The sequence below is a fragment of the Sinocyclocheilus anshuiensis genome, unplaced genomic scaffold (assembly GCF_001515605.1).
Source record: "Sinocyclocheilus anshuiensis isolate Anshui unplaced genomic scaffold, SAMN03320099.WGS_v1.1 scaffold250, whole genome shotgun sequence".
In the NCBI taxonomy this organism is placed as follows: domain Eukaryota; kingdom Metazoa; phylum Chordata; class Actinopteri; order Cypriniformes; family Cyprinidae; genus Sinocyclocheilus; species Sinocyclocheilus anshuiensis.
In genome coordinates, this window is record NW_015547652.1 from 73,101 (window position 1) to 74,269 (window position 1,169).

At 41.3% G+C, this 1,169-nt stretch overlaps 1 protein-coding gene across 1 annotated transcript in view; it reads right to left on the minus strand.

The window, feature by feature from the left end:
* Positions 1 to 1,169, minus strand: part of LOC107702027 (pyrroline-5-carboxylate reductase 2) — a 13,985-nt gene that overhangs the window by 8,567 nt on the left and 4,249 nt on the right. Inside the window, 1 exon segment of the mRNA XM_074187063.1 lies at positions 239 to 466. Within this exon segment, the coding sequence (XP_074043164.1) occupies positions 239 to 466 (228 nt within the window).

Here is a 1,169-nt window from a genome sequence, read left to right on the forward strand (position 1 = left end):
AAATACAGCTGCGCATCACAGAAATAAATTACAGTTTAACAGATATTCACATAGAAAACAGCCGTTTTACATTGCAATAATATTTCACTATTTTTAACATTTTTGATCAAATAAATGCAGCATTGGTGAGCAGAAGAGACTTCCTTCTAAACATTTGATTTATTCCACTCTTTTGAGCTGTAGTCTATCTACATTAAAATCAGTGCAGTATGTTGTTGCAGTGGTTTCTGGGATAAACGCTCACGTAAGCAGGTCCGCTGCCGCTGAGGCCCGTCACGGCATCGATCAGATCCTCCTCCACTTCGGTGCAGAAGCCCACGCTGGCCATCAGCTGCTCCAGGAGCTTCCCGTCCTCCACCTCAGCGTGAGTTCCTGTGGCGTAAACCGTCGCTCCCTCGCGCACCACCACCGGCGTGTTCGTCATGCAGCGCATCACTTTAGGAGCCGCTCGGTACTGGAGCAGCTTCTGCACACACACACACACACACACACACCTTCAGCTGTCCCGGGTGCTGCTCCGAGTCCAGAAGCATCTTAGCTGCTCCCTAAGACAGAATAAAGACCACGCTACAGACATGCACCGCACTGGTGATGGACACAGTGCACAAAGAGAGCATACACTTCTGTAATAAATAGGGATGTGACCATATCAAAATTTCACGATGCGGTAATATCGCGATATGAAGCTCACGATACGATATTTACCACAAAAAGAAAAGAATTGGGAAAGAATTTTTTTTTTTTTACATTTTAAAGTTACATTATTCTATCTAATGCACTTTGAGAGTTCAGAATGAAGAGCTGCGACCCATGTTCTTAACTAAGAAAACTTTAGTTAGAAAAAGTCAGTGAATTGACTTGTAGCTGAACTTTAAAGGAGACTCAGCGATTATTCATCTGCATTCATGACTATTTATTTAAAAACAAAAAAACTATGGATTAATACAAATGACAAAAAACAACAAAATGACTAAAATGTTCACTTAAAGGGTTAGTTCACCCAAAAATGAAAATTAGGTTGTGTTTTACTCACCCCCGAGGCATCCTAGGTGTATATGACTTTCTTTCAGATGAATCCAGTCGGAGTTAAAAATTGTCTTTGATCTTTCAAGCTGTTTAATGCCACTTTCTCTTTGGAGTGTTACAAGCTCTTGGTGCATAAAGAAGAT